At 38.1% G+C, this 18056-nt stretch overlaps 3 protein-coding genes and 1 long non-coding RNA gene across 7 annotated transcripts; 2 read left to right on the top strand and 2 right to left on the bottom strand.

Moving 5' to 3' along the window:
- Positions 1-205: 205 nt before the first annotated feature.
- LOC135597695 (peroxidase 4-like) lies at positions 206-2513 on the bottom strand. The gene is made up of 4 exons (XM_065091029.1): positions 2261-2513; positions 1975-2166; positions 1730-1895; positions 206-830 (listed from the first exon to the last, which is right to left on the bottom strand). Exons 1-4 carry the CDS (start codon positions 2471-2473, stop codon positions 436-438), a joined length of 966 nt encoding a protein of 321 aa, XP_064947101.1. The 5' UTR covers positions 2474-2513; the 3' UTR covers positions 206-435.
- Positions 2514-4703: 2190 nt separating this feature from the next.
- LOC135597696 (uncharacterized) lies at positions 4704-7675 on the top strand. Its single transcript, XR_010481373.1, has 3 exons — positions 4704-4874; positions 5148-7267; positions 7337-7675. It is a non-coding gene; the product is annotated as an uncharacterized LOC135597696 (long non-coding RNA).
- Positions 7676-12285: 4610 nt separating this feature from the next.
- Positions 12286-14182, top strand: LOC103972233 (transcription factor SCREAM2-like). 2 transcript variants are annotated; one of them, XM_009386500.3, is made up of 4 exons: positions 12286-12434; positions 12933-13040; positions 13121-13291; positions 14043-14182. In XM_009386500.3, the coding sequence occupies exons 1-4, from the start codon at positions 12357-12359 to the stop codon at positions 14118-14120; spliced, it is 435 nt and encodes a 144-aa protein (XP_009384775.2). In that variant the 5' UTR covers positions 12286-12356; the 3' UTR covers positions 14121-14182. The 2 variants fall into 2 exon arrangements, with proteins under 2 accessions (XP_009384775.2, XP_009384774.2); XM_009386499.3 differs by having other exon boundaries at positions 14040-14178.
- On the bottom strand, positions 14150-17995 carry LOC103972235 (uncharacterized). Of its 3 annotated transcripts, XR_010481374.1 has the most exons (12): positions 17790-17995; positions 17478-17540; positions 17336-17394; positions 17197-17263; positions 17058-17106; positions 16038-16127; positions 15899-15945; positions 15757-15820; positions 15588-15679; positions 15288-15512; positions 14983-15196; positions 14150-14272 (listed from the first exon to the last, which is right to left on the bottom strand). XR_010481374.1 is itself a non-coding variant. In XM_065091030.1 (11 exons), exons 2-11 carry the CDS (start codon positions 17520-17522, stop codon positions 15044-15046), a joined length of 891 nt encoding a protein of 296 aa, XP_064947102.1. In that variant the 5' UTR covers positions 17523-17540; positions 17790-17994; the 3' UTR covers positions 14845-15043. The 3 variants fall into 3 exon arrangements, 2 of the variants coding, with proteins under 2 accessions (XP_064947102.1, XP_009384778.2); XM_065091030.1 differs by lacking the exon at positions 14150-14272 and having other exon boundaries at positions 14845-15196; positions 17790-17994; XM_009386503.3 differs by lacking the exon at positions 14150-14272 and having other exon boundaries at positions 14845-15196; positions 17058-17103; positions 17790-17992.
- Positions 17996-18056: the final 61 nt, after the last annotated feature.

An 18056-nucleotide genomic window follows, 5' to 3' on the forward strand; every position in this document is an offset into this window, starting at 1 on the left:
AGATTGGTAGTTCGACGAAATTTGTATCCCTTGCGTTAACCAGCGTGATCTCACCTTCCACTTTCAACGTAGTTCTGACTGGGTGACTACAAATTTCTCCTCGTTCATCTTGCCGGATCAAGTGATTTCCGATAGATACTAAACCCAAGAACGATAACTGTGAAATATTGATCTAAACAATTGACCTCAATCAAGAAGTAGACAATGAGAAGGATAGGATTTAATATTCATTTATTATCTCAACTATTAAGCTGCGGACAGAAGACACCAAGCGACAGTACATGCTTTTAATGCATACAATACGGCAATGAGCACATTCGGTAGGAGCCAAAGAAAGCGTAAGAACTCTGCGTCCCCAAACTGTTGGGCAGGTCCCCTACGTACGATTACCTTGCAGGAATTGAAGCCTTGATCCGATGCTCTGAAGAGGGTTCGTTAATTGATCTTCCTGCAGTTCTTCCTGATCTCGCCGTTGGAGCCTGTGAGGGGCTTGATGTCGCCCATCTTGATCATTCCCGACACGAAGTCTGAGAAGAAGGTGCCGGTGCTGCTGCTGTAGGCCTTCACCAGGGAGTCGGTGGTGTCACTGACGTTGTACAGCTGCTGATCCGAGTGCAGAAGGCCCTTGAAGGGGACGAGGTTCTTGTAGTAGTTGTTGTCGAAGGCGGTGGGGGTCTGCAGGTCCAGCGGCGCCAGGTTGTTGTCCCCGGAGCCGGAGGCGCTAGGGCAGTTCGCCTGCCTCTTCTTGGCAAAAGAGGAGTCGATGTTGGTGTCGTTGTAGATGTGTCCCCGGAAGGACGTGCACCTTGCTAGCCCAATGGTGTGAGAACCTGGGAACGTAGAAGAAGAAGAAGAACAAGAACAACAGCCCTCGCATTAATAATCTCTGCTATTTGTTTCAATAACTAAGTCGTTAAGGATTCTAATTGGTCTTTAAGCCATTGGCGTTTCTTTTATGGTTGTGGGAGCACATGCCTTTGCCCGGCAACAGAAAGATGACAACAGTCACGAGTGTAGGACCGGGCGAGCCCTGCCGACACACCCCCTGGCCTCCACTAGATAAGACAGCAGAAGCTAACACAACCTAAGAACTTACCTCTCTCCTCCATAATTTATATCCTTCCTATGAGTAAGATGATTTTATGAAGCACAATTCTATCAGTACGATGTTTTTCTTCTTCTTCTTCTTTTGAATTCATAAATCCACATTAGTTTGTCGTAAATTATATTACCAATCTCATAGCTTAGATCCAACCCTACTAATAATCTATGTTTCTAAGTTCTACTCCTGGGGTTGTGGCGTTTCCGGTCTCCAATACTTACCACTGGTCATTCTTTAGATTCAAAGAGAACCGAATGATAAAAAGTTGGTCGATGCTAATCTATGATTCTTGTCTTTTTCTTCCTGAACAGTAGTCGAACCATTTCGTGCTTTGGCAGCAGATTCCCGTCTTTTTCTTCATGAATTGAAGTTGAATGGTTCCATCACTTTATCGCTTTTCATGTGCCAATCGCAAGGTGACAACTCATGTCTTTGTAATAAGGGGCACCCTTAATTTGACACGATCACCTCTTGCACTGCTGATGGCACAGAAAAGCGAGTGTAGATTGATATAATAATCTGCAGGTAATGTTAGATGAATCTATTGTGTTCGTATAATCTGGCAAGTTGTTTGTATGATGCATCGAAAGTAAGTGTTCTCTGCATTGCCATAGCTTCGATCCTTACCAGAGAGTGCGACCATGTCTTTAGTTGAGAGACCCTTGGCTGAGAACTTGGTGATGAGATTGCTAAGCGATGAGGTCGGTGAGGGGATCTGCTTGTTAGCTTTGGATAAGCTTGCTCTCCTGGAGTCCCTCCTCCCCAGCTTCACATCCCAGTTAGGCCCTCCGAGCTGCAAGACGAGCTCTTCTTCGGTCCATTAAAAGCTTACTCTAAATGACATATACAGATAGAACATCAGCACTACCCACAATGACTACTGAATCTCTTGCAGCGACCGCCAAGATATCCGCACACGACACCACCCCCGGGCACGCCTTCTCCACCGCAGTCTTGATTTGGTCTATGAGTTCGAACCCTCTGATGGAGTTGTTGTTTGGCTTAGCGGTCTTCTCCCCCGTGAAGGTGGGTGTGTCATCCAGCAGCACCGACCCATCGCACCCCTGAATACGTATATACATGCGTACATGAAACATAGACATGCCGGGCGAAGAAGAAGGAGACACAGCTGATGTTGTGTGGGCAAGGGAGGATTACAAGAACAAAGCAGTCATGGAAGAAGAGGCGAAGGACGGATGCACCCAACCGCTTCTCTTTCGAGATTGCAGACCGGACAACGGGTTTCACCGTGCTAAACAGCTTGGGGCACGACGAGGAATAGAAGCTGGTGGATAGCTGCGCAGAGGTGCCGCCGAGAAGGAGAAGTAGAACCAAGGCTGCAGAGGCAAAGACCGTGGAAGAGGAAGCCATCGGAGCGCAGAGAGTTCGTGCGATGGCCAGGCCACCACATGTATCATTAGGTCGACATATATAGGAGGGGTGCCCGAGTGGGTGTTGCTTTCGTGATGGCTGCATCGTAAACCTACAGCGTTGGGATGGTTTGCATGGCACCAAATGACAGCGTAGGTGCGGCAGACGAATTACCAGTGCCGGAGGGGAAAAGTACAGCTCTATTATTGTGTGACACATCTTTGACATGGAAAGATCATAGTGACCTTATTGCCTAAATATCAAGAAAACAGATACGATTAGCTTTCTGTCACTCCCCTCCCCTGAAATTACATTATTATTATTATTATTTTCGTCGTAGTAATTCTTTTCTTGGAAGTCAAAGTGTATTTATTTATTGAACGGTTAAACCCATAGGCGTCCTGTGACTCGAGCACATATCACCTCATCTTCCCTAACTTTTGCTTTCTCTCAGAAGGAAAAGTGACTAAAGGTGAATCCACAGGCTTCATGTGACTCAAAAAGATGAGTCTATCGTTCATCTCCTTAGGAAGGAATTCAAATTAGATGCATTAAATTATTGAGATTAAATCACTGATCCAAAATATTTAAATCTAATTCCGGATTTTACGATCCATTTAATAATTGTTTAATATATTTTAAGTAGGGAGTCAATGACCCACATGTCAATCATATCAAAAGTAAATGGTGAGGTTTTGGATGCTCAAATTAATAATAATAATTAATCAGACTCTTATAAGTCAATTCATATTTTTTTCAAATACTCGATTGATCATGTGTTGCGTTTACTATATTTTTTATTGTAGGAATAAAAAAGGCAACAATTATTCTTTTTTCTTTAAGCGTTATAGTGGATTAGTGGTTCTAAAAGAAATAATACATTAATTAAAACCAATAGATTGCCTATGATATGGAACCTTGACACATGAAGCTATGTGACATATGAGCTAACCGAGTACAAAAGTAAAAGTTGCCATCAATCATTTAAGTTGGTGTGTGATGCAATCTACATGGGGTCAACCATATCTTTCTTGCCTTCCCCAATGCATGGAATTTCCTTGTAGGTAGCCATGTCAAGCCAGAAGCTGCTCCACTGCCAACACATTATTGTGCTTGTGTTCTCATCAAAGTCCACAACAGCAAAGCAGTAGGGACGAATGCCGGTTGTCATTTTCTTGCGTCGAAGTCTTATCAACTATATTAAACCATGTTATTTTCATGCCAAAAACAAGAAAAAGTAGAGAAAGCCGATCCAAAATTAAGAAAAAGTGGAGAGTCACACGGCTATTATGCCACCGAAAATGACAAAAAGCCAATTCATGAATATGTCACATTGATTAAATTATAATAAATAATAAATAATATTTCTTTGACCACTAACAACTAAAGAAGGATGTTTTATAGAAGTTAACCTTTTAGGTGGTCGATGGATGACATGACAAATTTTTTCAATATCAATCTTCGTACGAAGGGAGGTTAAACATCACATCACATCACATACGATCGTCACTTTAAATATGACTAATTATAGATTATCCTTTGTAATCAATGATATTTAGTATTTCGATCTATATACTTTCAAAAGTTATATTAAAATATAAAAATAAAATATTTAAAATTTCTTTCTCTTTCTTATTTTTGATCCTATAAAATTATCTTTTTAAACCTATAAAATTATAAATCCTAAAAATAACTAATTAACTCTTTTGAACAACACTAATTCTCCAAATGGAGGGTCGGGTCGATCGTGGTCGTAGAGTTGAACAAGATGAGATGTTAAGTGGGATGAGTAAATAATTATGGGCGAATTTTTGAGAAAAAAATTATTTTTCTTTCAAAAATATCTAATTTTCTAATAAATAAAATACCTTCAGTCACTTATTCTCTCCTATTTTTTTTTTCATTTTTTCTATGGACGATTCAATTACAGTATTTTTATATTATATTAATATTATCAATAATAGTGGAAACACATTAACCATTCCCACTCAGGAGACATCCGCATGCATCCGTTGGACGCCTCCCATCATTCATGTATGTTCCCATGTGGTCGAGCCAATTTGGTCCATCGAGCATCCCGAAGACGACGTATTAGCATCGATTGCTGCGGGGCCATGTCATGTACTAATCTTTGACAATGGGATCGATCGTCAACATCACCTTTTACCTATGCAAACCAGCCGTCGGACAGAGAAAAGCCACGCAACATATGAGTTCTCACAATGTTGGTTGGCGCTTGCAATCTTCTTTCTCTTGTTGATTCTACCGGAGTGATTTTTTGGGTATTGTTTTTGCTGATCTCGTTGTGGCATTTCGACAAGCAGATTGATGTTGCTCCCCTGGCCCCTCCGAGACGGACGTCTGTTCGATTCCGAAGGTCTTGGCTCCACTGCCTCTGAAGGTATGCGCAAAACGAAGATAGAACGCATCTTTTCCCCTCCATGCTCAAAACTAACTGCGTAATCTTGTCGGCATCTTTATGTTCAACGCATGCTTGGCTACTTGTATAGGAGCTTGCTGTTCATAATGAGTCAAAGGATTAACCATGTCGGGCAGTTACTTTGGTTGTTGCAATTGAACTCTTCCACTCTTGAATGCATTATTTTCATGTTTTCTTGCATTTGATGGTACATTTGCTGCTCCAAAACCAATTTTGGCCGCCACCGACCCATAGATGCACCTCTGTGCTGCGAGGGAGACTTTGAACGTTCGACGGTGCAGATACTCTGCTACTGCTTGCTTTTTCGTTGTGTTCTTTTTCACCAAAGGTTCTGGATTGACAAGATGCTTTCAACTTTGAAATAGATCTGATGAGTGATCTCTTGATCATGAGAAGTGTCAAACAATGTTGTTGGTCAGGTCATATATGTAATGAACATAAATTCCTGATCCTAATTCTACTCATTATTGGCTGTTATCCTGTGCGAGGTATTTCGATTGAAATTCAACTTGTCAAGATATTTTTTGTTTTAGTACTTAAAAAAATAGCTTTGTGAATCTTTTGTAGATATTTGTTGCTAGTATTTCTTCCTTGATAGTGCATTTACCCTAAAGAAAAGGAGGAACCTTTTTTTGTTCTTGTCGGTGCTCATTATATTGTGGTGCGGATGATATTTACACTCTCAACTGCTCTTATAACGCTTATTGCTCTGTACTCATGGAAATATATGACAGATTTCATCTCTATATCCCCAAGGAGTTTCAAGAAAGAATCCTGTCTTATAAACAGTTGATGTGGGTTTAACGCACATAGTTTTGTTTGTATACCTAATGATGTTCGATAACATTTCCTGCTTTGGAATTAGTCAATCTTTCGTCTCCCATTAGTTTCTTGGAACCTGTTTGTGTGACTGCAATTTAGTCTTGTGCTTTGATTGTAAATGTGGAGGATATCTATCTTAGTGTACGGTTGTGCTCCTAATGTTGTCATATTTCTGTTTCTTCATATGTATATTTCATTTTGCTATTGAAGTATCAATTTGGCATTATTGTATTTCTTTACTTCAAGTCTTGCATTATATTGGCTCATATCTATTGACATATTCTTGTACATTTTTCCATGTCATACATGGCTTCTTAGATATGAGTCGTTTGTTACTAGTGAGTTTTACATTAGCAAATGTCTACTGATAAAACTTGGGCCTTGCAAGCATATTAGGCAAAAAAACCTAGAGAAGTTTGCTGCCTATCAAGTCTTGAAAGGGTCCGTTTGCCTCTCTTATACTGGATCTTGTAAGTGAATCCTGTTTAATCTTCTAATGTCTTATGCATGTCATATGCTATCTACCATATTTTAGCATCATGTCTACCTTACAGCATTCCTAAATTGTTCACCTTTTACATAGTCTTCTCCTTAGGAATCATGAACTGTGAACTCGATCTCTACTTCCTTGCTCAGAAATTGTTGAAGCTCAGACACAGTTCAACTCCGGTCCCTTACAGTTTAGGACTCTGTAAACTTAGTCGACAAGTTAACTAACCTAATATTTCCTATATTTTGCCAAAACATGCAAGAATTATCACTCCTACAGGGTTGATGTTGAAGTCTAATGTAATACTTTGGTTTTCATATTGCGTAATCATATTTAGATGTGCTTCGAGTGTAACACCATTTTCATGAATGATTAGGTGCATGAAGCTTGCAGAAGTTTCATCATTTTCAATTTTTCACAGTTATATAAGATATCATATGCATTTTTCCTTTGTAGGTTTTCTTAACAAAACATTATAAAAACGGACGTTTAGGTGATGCAGGTTTTGTTCTGGATCTTGAATAAATTTGTCATTGACTCGAAATCAAAATCCACTACAAGAGCTGTAATCTTGGTAAGATTCTGTATATGTTAATCTGCAAACATTCTTGAAGTGTGTTAATGTGACCCTCAAACTCAACTACAGTATATAGAAACTTACAAACAAAAGATCTGAGATACAGCATTGATATGTAAAATAATGTTTTAGTATCAACACAAGGTCGATCAAGTTCTACCTTCTTTAGTTAATAGAATTAACATGCAATTGTTTTCCCTATTTACATCTACAATGACTATCAATGTAGATGTTTCTGACAATAACTCTGGCGCAACAGAGTCCAGTTACTATATGAACCTCCTGTTAGAAGAAATTTAGTAAAATTATTTATGGCAATCTAAAGATGAGTGAAGCCTTCCACGATGTGCATATCTCTTTGCATACTTGTCAAACCTTGTTTTTCAGATTTATGTAAGGAAGATAGAAGAAATGAGCTTCTAATCATTCCATGGTGGTGGAAACTCATTCATGATTATGGACAAGGTATTCTGATCCTTCTTGTTGTCTCTGCTAATTCTATTACACTGGCCTAATGCCTTGAACTTGTGTCAGAGCCCAAGGGATTGTCATAGACAGAGAAGAGTGAGCAAAAATAAGATAAATGGAGAAGAAAACCTTGTGAAGCTTCGAAAGTTGAGTTTTTCCAATTGGTTTTGATTAGCTTAAATCTCAATCGTATTCTTTATGAAGTTAAATGCAGGGCTGCTTATCCATATGGCTTCGGAGCTGCTTATACAACATGATTATTTTATCTGTCCTCTAATTTATTAAGATCAATCTGTTGTGACTTTGAAGCACTTGTCTGGGAACATTAAAATTGGGAATTAGTGCCTCATTTTAATTTTTCATTTAGGAAACTTTATGATCGAAAAAGTCGACTATAGATGGTTACAGAGAACCGAGATTAACATCGTCATGTTTGTCATGGTTGATGAAGAGAAGTTTGAGATTTACATCATGAACAAGTTTGAGATCAATATATGTCATGTTTGTCAATAAATAATTATTTCTAGGGTTAGCCCAATAGAGTCGCTACTTGGAGTCTCCAAGGGTGGAAAGGTTCCATAGATAATCTTTTTTTTGTTTTAAGTCAGAAAATTTATTGTGTGATTTTGATAAGGGACAAATAAATAGTAAAAGATAACAGAGTGACTATTCTTATCACCTTTGTTTTCTCATTTCTCATATCATATGGAGATATAAATTGGATGGTGTCAGGAAAACTACAATATAATTATCACAACAATTTTCTTTTATCCTATATGGTAGTGTCAGAGTGTCCTTCAAATCTCTAATATATTCGTATTAATTTGTTCTGAATGATTAATCTTTTTTTGGTATCGCACACTAAAATAGCAAGATATTATCTTGAAGTTCGATCTTATGGAGGCATCATAGTATATTTCAATGTTTATTATTAGAATAATATATTGAAATCGAGGTGCTATTCCGAGATAAAATATTAACCTAAGAATGTCAATATGGATATATCGACGATAGAATACCATGTAAATACCGATGTGATCACATGTTATTAACATATGATATTAACATGTAAATATGGACTTGGATTTGGATTTGGGTAACTTACGATGGAGTGGTAGTGGCAAACCCCTCGAGAAGTGAATGGGTGGATTGGTGCGTGGGCATGCCAATGATTAGGGTGGTAGAGTAGACACGTGAATGAAATAAGGGTACGTGCATGGTTTGTCCCTAATGGCATTCAGACAACCTAGTAAGCCACAATGGTGTGAGAGTCATCACCACAACCATCCAACCACTGTACGTATTGCTATCCTCCACCTCCCACTGAGCTGTCATCGACGTTGTATCACGGCAATGTCACGAGATGCGGTCTGTCTCAACATTTTGGTGTCACTATCCATCCATATACATATATAAATATACACAAACATGTACGCGCATCGATGTATGTGCTATGACACACGGTTAGGAGAAATATTTACCTCTCTTCTGGGCTTGACACATGTCCATCCCGTCAGCATAAGGTGGTCAAGACCTTCGGTCATCATTAGGTTACGTCAACATTTATCGAATATAAAATATTCAAAAAATATTCCTTCACTCGGTAAAATATTTTAATAGGTTAAATCAGATATATATATATATATATATATATATATATATATATATATATATATATATATATATATATAAGGCAAACCAAACCTTGATATATGGAGGTTATATAATATTCACCCTCGTCTCCTCCTATTTCAACCAAGAGCTTGTCGGTTGTATCTTAAAAACTCCTTTTGCATATAGATCCAAATCGAGTTAAATTAATTTTATTATCATCGATTGATAGAAGATCATGATGGAAGCAAATATGAAATAATATCCTTGTATTTCTTACATCCTCAATCAATCTATGATTTAAGGATCAATTATAGATTTAAATGTGATTGAGTAATTTAAGTGCATGATCGAAAAAAACTCAAATTTTGAATAAATACTTATTATCTGAATGAATAAAATTGATTCTCTTCATAACCATTTTTATTCTACATAGTATCATAGTTTTCTTGCTTTAAGCATGAAAGGCTTTCTTCCTCCTTCGTGACCCACTCTCGGGGCCCAAGCAAGAGCCCTCCTCAATCACTACTCCACCCTGATTGCTACAATCTCCCTTTCGTGACCTACATGATAGAGCTGATTAGTCCTCCGACGATGCAGATATGATCTGCTGCCTCTACTGATGCTGATTTGATCCACTGCTTTCGATGATTGTTCACCTCTCTATTACTAATCTGATTAGTCATCCACCTCGCTGATCTGACCAGTCCTCTGGCAATCTATAATAGATCATTCCTCGCTCCAACTATAGATCTCAATGAGCCCTCCTTCCTTGTAGGTCTTAGCCAAAGAAGTAGCCACCCTACTCTCCATCACTGAATCACTCAAATTATATGATGATAGCCCTACTATGGATCTCATATAGTATCAATAAGTACTTTGTTCCTTACAGTAATTATCTCTTACATTTTCAAATCTAGTTAATAAATTATTATAATTTATGTATCGACCCTCTATTATGTATTAGTTTCTACTAAAATATATTTTGTGGTTTCTTAAAGACACTCTCAATCATGAACTTTTTCTACATAAACACTCTTCACTTCATCTTCATGCTTTCACATACACTGATTGAGCAAACAATATTGATGATAGAATATTTACGTCAGCATATACTCTAACTCTTAATCTGAGCCGATAAGTACTAATGCTAATTATATGTAAAATATAAAAATTATAATAGATTACTTGACTTTAATAGATCATCTCCTAAGTGATGAAGAAGTCATTGTCTATACTCTCAATAGCCTAGGAGATAAATATAAGGAATTTACAATAGCAATTCTAGCAAGAGACTCACTTATGCCATTTGAAGAACAGTATAATAAGTTGATTGATCATGAAACATATCTAAAAAAAGAAAAGAGGATGATATGACTAATTATCATAACTTAAGTCAGTCAAAAATTTAAAAGAATTAACAATCAAAGTAACAAAAACTTCAACAAATGACCAAATAAGATGCCTCGTATACATATGGGTAATATGCAGAGCCATCATCTTCCTTACACTGTCAATCTTTCGATCGTGATGACAACTTTAATCTAAATAACTTACATTATAAGTATCAATAGTTCTTTTTACTGAATCACTCAAATTATATGATGACAACCTTACTATGAATCACACATAATACCGACAAGTGCTTGGCTCCTTACATGACTTATATCTCACATATCTAGATATTTCATTTGTAGTCAATAAATTATCATGTGCATCAACTTTCTACTATGCATTGTCTATAGTAAAACAAGTCTTGCGGTATTTAAAGGGGACTCTCAATCATATATTTTTTTTCGTAAACACTCATAATTTCATTTTTATACCTTCATCGATGCTAATTAGGTATGTAACATCGATGATAAAACATCTACGTCAGCTAACATTATCTTTCTTAGAGTAAATCTAATTAGTTGTAGTTTTAAAAAATAGAAAACAGTTACAAAATCCATAATTGAAGCTAATTATCGAGTCATCGCTACCAACGCTACAGAACTCAACTGGGTAACTAATCGATTATAGAAATTTGACATCACCTCCAAACTCAATTTTACGGGCATGATAAAAGATCATAATAAAATCAAATACGAAATAACATCTTTACAATTTTTTACCTCCTCAATTAATCTATAATTTGATGATTAATTATAAATTTAAATAATTAACATGATTGAATAATTTAAGTATATGATTAAGAAAAATCTTTCGATCAAACTCGGTATAAATAAGTATCATCAAATAAAATTATTCCTCTTCAGAATAACTTTTTTCCATTCTACACCGACATCCTCCGTATCATCGTGCTAAACGCTTATACTCTGCTCTTCACTTGGTGGATGGAGGAGTAGTACATCTGCCAGAGAGTCTGCATCTTGTGGGTGGGAGACAGAAGCCATAATATGTTGCAAACATCAGCCAACTAATTAGAATAGTTTTCTGATTCATACTCTGTCATGCATTTTTATTGCTAGCTGGACTTCAGCATCGTCTAAGATTAAATTATTTGCAGAATAAAATGCGTGGGATAAATCCATCTTTCCCATCCATTGTGTTCAACCCAACCTACAAAATCCAACATATGTACAACAATTAGGTGAACTGTCTAATACAGAATAGTTCAACCTATCATCCTCACTTCCAACTCCTGCCAAGTCGAAGCTGATGAATGAATGAAGTCGATAAGAGTATACCCGTGAGGGATGTTTGGAGGCATTCACAACTCAGAGTGGCAAAGAAGATCCAAATCGGAACACGCGTCGCATTGGCACACCCAAACAGCTCCCCCTCGACTTCACTTCAGATTCCTCTCCCTCTTTCGGCGTTACCCCACTCTCCTACTTTTAACTCTCCCTTAGCATTTGGTTCCAAGTTTCTGCTTGCTCTTTGTGCATGCATATGCATATGCATGAAGCAGTACTTCACTAGCACTACGAGCTCCATCGCTACAGGACGCCAGCATCGTTCGTCTCACTCACGGTACTGACTCTAAGCAGACTGCCGGTAAACCGATGCTATGTGAATGTTTGTAAGCGAAAAGACCATCATGTAGTGGTGGGAATGGGTTTCGTGAGTCATAATTGGGCTTCAATTATTGCAGCAGGTGCATCTCCGTTCCCAGTGGGCCAAGCAGTCAGCAGTTTGATGGGGAATGCGATGTCGACCTCACTGACACTTTGTGCTGGCTATCCATTATTCCGTGGGAGCTCATCCCATGCTTTCTCAGGTAACAGCAAGACTGCATGCGTGATGTAACAAAATAATGATTGGATTGTTAGCTAATATTGCAATTCATCCCCGCGAAAGGTTTCTATCAGCAATGATGTTTAGCTTTCTGTAACAGCTGACGTAGGCAAAGTAATCTACGATACCTCAACATCGTGTCGGACTTGCCCTATTATATTCTATCGAAGCTACTCCTCCGGGCGTTTCCGGAAGAGGCCGGAGGAAGGGAAGCGCGGGGGTGGAACAAAGAAAGATGACATCCAGAGATCAAAAGAAGTCTGTCTTGCATGAGAAGCTGCAGCTGCTTCGATCTGTCACCAACTCCAGCGCAGTAATACGCTTAATTTTCTCGATAATTGTTGTATCTTGTTGATGTATTTGTGCTGCTGCATCTCCATCATGTTTGAAAGTCCTCCTACCATTTTCTGACTCCTTATTTCGCACTGTAATTTATCGAATGACATCCGATCGTTCTCTTCCATTTGCAAGCTGCAAAACCTACTGTCATCCTATAGTTCCTTACTGCTAACTTCTGACATGGTCCCTTTTCCATCCTCCTCTTCTATTAGAGCATGGAGTGGATGGAAACCCATACGAGTCGATCGATCCAAATGTATCGAACTCATTTATGCCATCTAGACCAAGAACTGCAATTAATTTGAGAATAATTGGAAGCACAAACAAATTACTTCAACATCTAAACTGTACAGTTATCCTTTAAAAGGTACCTTAGTACTGATCGCAGATACTGTCGTTCTTTTATTCTCAGATTTCATGTACTTGTGGTATTACACTTTGCCGCATCATCTAACGCTCTCCCCGTACATAGCTAAGCAAAGCTTCTATTATAGTGGACGCGTCAAAATACATCCAAGAGCTGAAGCAAAAGGTGGAAGCATGCAAACGAGATCTCGCGGAGGAAAGCTCCCTCCCCATGGTACTCTCCGGTAGTAGGCTATATGAACCTGGAAGAACTCACGGTTGGCCTGGTTTCACTTCTCTACAATATCCCTGCAGGTTACTGTCGAAACCCTAGAAAAGGGTTTCTGGATCAATGTATTCTCCGACAAGAACTGCCCGGGCATGCTTATCTCCGTTCTTCAGGCATTCCAGGAACTTGGTCTTGATGTGCTGGATGCGACCGTCTCCTCCGCCGACTCATTTCGTCTTGAAGCTGTTGGAGGAGAAGTAAGCAGATAAATTCCATCACCAGGCTTCGAGTATACTCCACACATGAGCATGCTAATGCATCTCTCATCCTCATATATAATAATACACAAGTAACTAAGGTGACTGATGTTCAAGCTGTGCTCCTCCAGTAATGATCTACACATAGACACTGTGCTCTCTCGCTACATGCATAAACGCATTCATTGATTTGTCTGCTTGTGTAGTATATGTTTGATGTAGCTTTCTTCTCCTGCATAATTATGTGTATCTACAGAGGTGTGCAGACCACACTGCTCCTTTCTCATCAATCCGGTAATACAAGATAGATATATAAGAAGGTTTCCACACTCTTACATGCATTAACATGTATTTGAACAAGATACATGGCATCAAGTCCAAAAGAATTGGTCACTGTGCATAGTCCTACTGCAAACTATATCTCGAAGTGGAGATAGGATCTATATTAGGGTTTATCATGTCCCAATTTTGTTTGAGTGATGTTTAGTTACGTTCGATATCGACATGAAACAATACTTCACATTTGACTTATAATTGGTCTATGTATATATATCATATATAGTCTTAAAACAAAGCATATGAAGAAAGAAACTCCGAAGCGCATGCATTATTAATTTGCATATAATGTGAAAAATACAAGAATAATGATAGAGGTCGAATTCTGCATAGTGAGTGAACTATTGAGAATACAATGCTGAATTCTGAGATTTCATTTCAAAAGGCATTCATCCTTCTCTTTTTCTTTTAGCAGCCGCAGAATGAGAGCGTGGATGCACAGATGGTGAGGCAAGTGGTGGTGCAAGCTATTAAGAAGTGTATGGGAAGTTAAGCAACGAGCAAAACCAGAAGGAGAATGGAGGAGCAAAAGGGTCTCTAAAAGATGGGAGAAAAATAGTAGAACAGAATTGTGCAGCTTTCTCCAAAGTGCAAGCGAGCATATAAATTGTTTCTATTGTTTTCTGTCATTCTGCCTTCCAATATCTGCAACCAAAAAAAGCAGTCTTTTACTGTCTCAAAGGAACACATATAATGATGGATTGTGTATATAAATAAGTAGATAGCAGAAATAATTAATTACTAATATTTTATGCATTATCGGATGCTTGGTTTTTGTTCTGACATCCTAATTCATATTGTCCTGATTTAAAACTTTTAATGCGATATATGTAGTTATTAAAAAATATTCATGTGTAAGATAAAAATAGTAAATAGTTAAAGAAAATATAATTAACATGAAAATAAGGAAGCGATAAAAACTTAAATTTATGGATCAAATTTAATATATGTCATCTGACTCCTCTAAATCCTTTTTCGATGTTCACACAAACTGAATGGCAAAAAGGTTTTCGTAGATATCGATTTTGCCGAGTCAGTTTTGAATCACAATTAACCATTATCACGATAGAGTTTCGATTCTCCATGTTTGATAGGCTCTCCCTGTAACATTTGCAACAAATTTGTTTAGAGATTTTATACCTGGTATTTGGCACATCATGCTATTTAAGCTCTAATTAAAGATGCTGCCCAATGTACTCCTAATGTACTAAGATTACTTACACGCTAAAGCATGATAATGGCCTTTATTTATGCTGTCAAATGTCCGCATACATGCGTGGGTAAGCAAAGCAGGAACCAAAAGTTATACATTTATGATTAAATAAAAAAAATAAACTAATTTTTCGATTGTGCACCTCTGAGATTACGAAGGAGTTGATTCATAATTGATCAAAGTTTGGGGTTAGAAAGTTAACATCAATCAAGATCATCGATGGAGTCCAACAAAGCATCGATATCCGGGGTCACCACGGCGCGCCTGTCGATCTCCCCGAGTACACAACAGCGCTTGTCTTTAGTATTAATAGCTACGACATCTTGAGCGAATGAACCGCATAAACCAGGAGAAACCTGCAAAGAAGAAATTGAATCCTAATTAGCAAGCAGGGCTAACATATCAGCTGCTTGGAAAAGAATACAAGCAACAAAAAATGCAACTCACATCAAACAGTGTATCTCCTAGCTTCATCTTGACTTTCCCACTCTTGTAGACCAATAGTTTACCCATAAACCCCGGTTGCAGCTCCTCCAATTTGCAGCCCTTCTTCGATGCACGGTCTATCTTGCCTGCAGCATCTTTAGTGTTTGTGGTTGCAGCAGGTTGCTTTAGCACTGGAAGGTTTGCAGGAAACTGAAAGAAGAGCATTTGTGTTTCTTCCCTCTTCTCCTGCCATGATCGTCATTGAGATGCTAATGAGAGCAATGCATCCGGAAGAGTATGAGCTATGCTAAAAATTCATACCATCAGACCAAGTTCCCCGGCTGAATCAATTTGAGTTTCATCCATACCCAAGCTTGCTGAAGCCTCCCCAAATTCCTCTTCATCAAGAATTTCTGAAACAAACCGGGCACAGCTGAAAAGTCTCTCCTTGCTGCATGATTGTGTAAAGTACAGTGGAACCAATTTTTACCTGGGTTCCCAGAGTAGGGCCTTCTTAGGGGAAGTGTGGAAGGATAGTATGAATGATCATAATCCTGTTAAGAGACAAAACAGGAGAACTATGATGTCACTTATAAAGAATGATTTGGTGGAAGTAATGCTACTTTACTCACCCAAGGCTCGACATATTCTTTCTCAAATTTCTGTACATCAAGGCCATCTACATACCCCGGAATTAAAAAAAAAAAAAAAACTGTTCAATGACTTGTTAGGGCAGATCAAAGAGACATGAATTCATGATCAAAACGGCACCTGAATCTTGGATTCCTGTACCACGACCCTTGGGAAATGACCTTGCTAACGAGGAACTTCCATGGCCAAATGCTACTTCTGACGGGCCAACTGCAATGAACAAACAGATAACTGGACTTTAAAAAAAAAACAGTCAGCATTGAGAATCCTGTGATCACAGACTCACATTTTAAATATTCTGCAGAAGAAATATCAGTAAACCCTATGAATTAAAAAGAACATTCTATGTGAATTATGTCATTTTGTGGCAACTGAATAGTGAGGAGGTTTTCAGGCCTTTGATCTTAATCTGTGGGCAACTTGTACATATTAAATAATATTGAATGTTCTGTACATCACTGAGGAAACTGCACTATGAAAAACCGTATATTTCAATCCAATTATGAATATAACTCGTAGAGGGCAACAAGATAATGAATTGTGCATTTAGGTCCAATAATATAAAAAACAACTCATATTTGAGAGCTTTCCAACTCACAGAGAGACTTCTCATGCCCAACTCATAGGTCTAATAATAAAAAAACAAGGTACATTTTTCTATATGTGGCTTTTGCTTGCACCCGGAATGATTCATTTCTCATAGAGGAAAAGAATGTTTCTAATTTACAAGGTGGAAGTAATTATAAGAATGATTGTGTCTTCTTCACAAAACAGAGGTATCATAAGGCTGCTTATGTGCCAATTTATTACGTTCCATATTGTGCAACTTCTTGCTTGCACATGAGATGCTCTACTCTAAATAGAGCAAAAAAAAGAAAAGGCTTTCTTGAAGCATTATGACATAGGAAAATTAAAATTTAGGAATTAAAGCTTACAATTAATATAAGAATGTCATGACATTTTCTTTTTTAGAAAAGGAATGAAACCATTTGTTCTCTAAAGCATGTCAGTCGATGAAAAGAAACTACTAAGAGAATATGTTTTTTTGGAGAATATACCCAAGGCAGATTAAAATAGAGTCCTTTAAGAACCGGAGTTGAGTAATTTGTCTTACAGAAAGTTGATTTGAGTATCTCTAACCTTTTCTATCACTCTTAGGAAATCTCCTCATGAGACCATCGTTAGCCTGCTAAGACATGGCTCCAATCAAACAAAGAAATTATCGTAAAAAGGGCAGGGCGGACAGCTTCAAGTGGCTGAAATATTAATTAATAATTACCTTCGCATGGTTAAGCTTTGAGAGCAGTTCCTTATCAACAACATCATCCTTGGTTTCAGGTGTTTCCCTACAAGCAAGCATCATGTAAGTTCCAGGAAATGCATTAAAAATATAGTGCTTTCAATAATTTACACCATACGTTTTAGTTGTGAGAGGCTTTGGTGCCTTCCGAGGACGTATCTTAGGGGTGAACTTCATCTGCTTAAAGGAAATAAACATATAAACAATCTAAACTCAGCGACTGATCATTAACAGCATCACAGGGGAAAAAGAGCGAACACCTTTCGAGCAGGAAATTTTGGAAGGCCGTCCTGTTCTCCCTTCATGTTATATCTTCTAAGATTCTGAAGAAAAGCAGAGAAAGTTACAGGAATCTGAATAACGTAAGCATAGACATTAAAGATTCAAAAGACAGTGATAACATCAAAATTGTTTGATCTATATCGTATTTATCAACACGTAAAGATGCACAAGTTTCCGACAGGTTTTTGATTCTGCATCAAGATCGATTCAATTATCTAACATGCAAGGACCGACAATAGGATTTCTTTAGCATTGTTCTAGGAAGAACTGATCTTTAGGAGAAGGCATACCAGAAGAAGAAGTTGCGGTCGATGATATGGGAAAGAAGAGATCGAAAGAGGCGGCGTGGCTTCCTCCCACCGAACAACAAAGTGATGCGGAGGGAAGGGTTTATGGTTATATGGACTTCGTGGGATGGGTTGCTACAGGGAATTCGGTATACTTCATCGCGGGACCCATTAACTTTGGCTTATCACTGTCGTCTCCGGCTTGATCGGGGAATTCACGTAGGGTCCCGAGAGGCCGTGGACAACAGAACTGGGTCAAGATTAAACTTG

Source organism: Musa acuminata, chromosome BXJ1-11 (genome assembly GCF_036884655.1).
Source record: "Musa acuminata AAA Group cultivar baxijiao chromosome BXJ1-11, Cavendish_Baxijiao_AAA, whole genome shotgun sequence".
Taxonomy (NCBI): Eukaryota; Viridiplantae; Streptophyta; class Magnoliopsida; order Zingiberales; family Musaceae; genus Musa; species Musa acuminata.